A 2672-nucleotide genomic window follows, 5' to 3' on the forward strand; every position below is an offset into this window, starting at 1 on the left:
AAATATTGCAAATAGCACATGTAAACAGTTTTATACACTGATATAAAGTATCGAACGCGTTCGTCATGTTTAACACGCGAGTCAAAACTCAAAATCTTACCAACTAAACCAAAAACTTGTATTTCCGGATATTTCCTATAAATTATATCTAAATATCGACATAATTCATATTTTATGTAATATTAAATTAAAAAAGATGTATATCTATAGAAATTATTTATTATATTTGATTTATTGTTAGTAATGAACATATAAATGACACACAAAGATTTAGAGACTAGTAAATGAGAACAAAAAAGATGAGTGAAAGAAACGAGAATTCAGAGAAGAGTAATTTGAACAGTAGAGAATTTTATTGCATTGACTGTGACTTACAGCAGTACAAAGTTTATATAACATACACTAAAAGCTTCTGAAGAGTTAGGCAACTTGTGCCAGTTCAGCAGACTTAACTAACCTCCTAACAAACTTAACAGCTAGATAAACTTGATTAACTAACTGACCCTTTTTGTTCACTTTCAATATCTTCTTTCACTCTATCATGCTCTCTCAAACTCAATGGAGTTGAATCTTCAGAATTCTGCACCTTGAGTTTGCCTCTGAGATCAAAGAACACTGCTGATGAAAGAGCCTTGGTGAGAGTGTCAACAATCTGAGTTGAGCCTGGTATATGACTTACCTGAACCTCATTTCTTGTCACATAATCCCTTACGAAATGCAAGTCAATCTCAAAGTGCTTCGTTTTTGAGTGGATAATGGGATTTGTTGCCAGCAGGACTGCACTCTGATTGTCGCAATAAGCCATGGGGCTTCGGGAACATTCCACTTTAGTTCACTTAACAATCCTTTTATCCAGATCATTTTAGCAACTAAGTCTGCTAATGCCCTGTACTCAGTCTCTCTGTGCTGGATCTAGCTACTATCCCTTGTTTCTTAAACTACCATGATATTAAATTCCTGCTCAAATAGACACAGAACCCTCCAACTGATTTGCGATCATTGAGATCCCCTGCCTAGTTGGAGTCACAATAGGCTTTTAGTGTCAGCAAGGAAGTCGGTGAAGCTTTGTCAAGCTTCAAGCCATAGGCCGCAGTGCCACCAACATATTGCAGGATTCGTTTGACCAACTTTCAATGTGCCTCTAGTGGATGTGGCATAAATTGTGCTACTTTGTTCACACTGTATGCTAGTTCAAGTCTGGTAATGGTGAGGTATTGCAGACTCCCCATCACTGAGCGATACATATGAGGGTTTGCAAACTGAGCTCCCCTTGTGGCCTGAATCTTCAAGGTGGAAGGCAAGGGTGTATGGCATGGTTTGCACCCTGACATCCCTGCTTTGAGCAGCAGGTCTTGGACATATTTGCTCTGTGTCATGAGCAGTCCTTCATCACTGGTTTTAGTGACCTGAATTTCCAGAAAATAATGTAAAGGACCCATGTCTTTTAGAACAAAGACAAAGTTCAGCGTTGAATAACATCAGATATTTCGCTTTCTAAGCTGCCAGTGATGAGTATATCATCAACATAAATGAGAACATAAGCAAAAGAGAATGAAGTGTGCCGAACAAAGACCGAAACATCAGACTTGGTGGTAGTGAATCCCAGATTTCAAAGAGCCGTGGAGATCTGAAATACCAGGCTCTTGGGGCTTGCTTCAACCCATAGAGAGCCTTGGTAAGTTTGCACACCAATGAACCATCACCAACAGTGAACCCCTGTGACTGTCTCATATAAACATCTTCATGCAATTCCCTATGGAAAAAGGCATTATTCACATCTAATTAACGTATAGGCCACGAATTTGCCAGTGCAATGGTCAATATAACTCGGATAGATGTTGGCTTGACAACAGGGCTATATGTCTCTGTAAAATCAAATCCAGGTTTTTTGGAGAAGTCCTGAGCAACAAGTCTAGACTTGTGCTTTTGTAAACTACCGTTAGTATTGTATTTGAGGCGAAACACCTACTTGCTCCCAATAGCTTCCTTGCTAGCTGGGAGAGGAACCAGGGACCAGGTATTATTCCTTTGGAGAGCTGCAAATTCAGACTCGATGACACTCTTCCACTTTGGGTCATCTAATGCTTGCTTAACAGACCTTAGCTTCATACATGCAACAAAAATACGAAGCTTAACAATACTTGCTTTGCTTTTAGTCACCATTGAATAAGTGTTAACAACGAAAATAAAAGGTAGAACTAAACCAAAAATTTATATATCCGGATATTTTTCATAAATTATATCTAAATATCGTCATAATTCATATTTTATGTAATATTAAATTAGAAAATATGTATATCTACAGAAATTATTTATTATATTTGATTTATTGTTAGTAATGAACATATAAATGACACAATAAAGAGTTAAATATAAATATAGATATGGTGAGCTGTGTTTCTCGTATTCTCGAAATGTTAACACTATTTTTTCGTAATTTACGTATTGTCTCTCTGCTTCCAGCGATAATAAGTTGCCACGTGTTAAGATTCTATACTTATGTCCTGCTATGTTGATGAGAGTGTATCTCATGAAGTAATGAGAGTGTTTATATAAATTTTAATATTTATTTGTGTGTTACGTAAGTTTATATTTATTATATTATTAGTTTTGCATATTAATAGAGTTATACTATATTGTTATGCTAATCTTATTATAGTAATATTATATAT

At 36.1% G+C, this 2672-nt stretch overlaps 1 protein-coding gene across 1 annotated transcript; it reads right to left on the reverse strand.

The window, feature by feature from the left end:
- Nucleotides 1-1130: 1130 nt before the first annotated feature.
- LOC107487301 (uncharacterized mitochondrial protein AtMg00810-like) lies at nucleotides 1131-1439 on the reverse strand. Its single transcript, XM_016107919.1, has one exon. The coding sequence runs from the start codon at nucleotides 1437-1439 to the stop codon at nucleotides 1131-1133; it is 309 nt and encodes a 102-aa protein (XP_015963405.1).
- Nucleotides 1440-2672: the final 1233 nt, after the last annotated feature.

This window comes from Arachis duranensis, chromosome 5 (genome assembly GCF_000817695.3).
Source record: "Arachis duranensis cultivar V14167 chromosome 5, aradu.V14167.gnm2.J7QH, whole genome shotgun sequence".
Lineage (NCBI taxonomy): Eukaryota > Viridiplantae > Streptophyta > Magnoliopsida > Fabales > Fabaceae > Arachis > Arachis duranensis.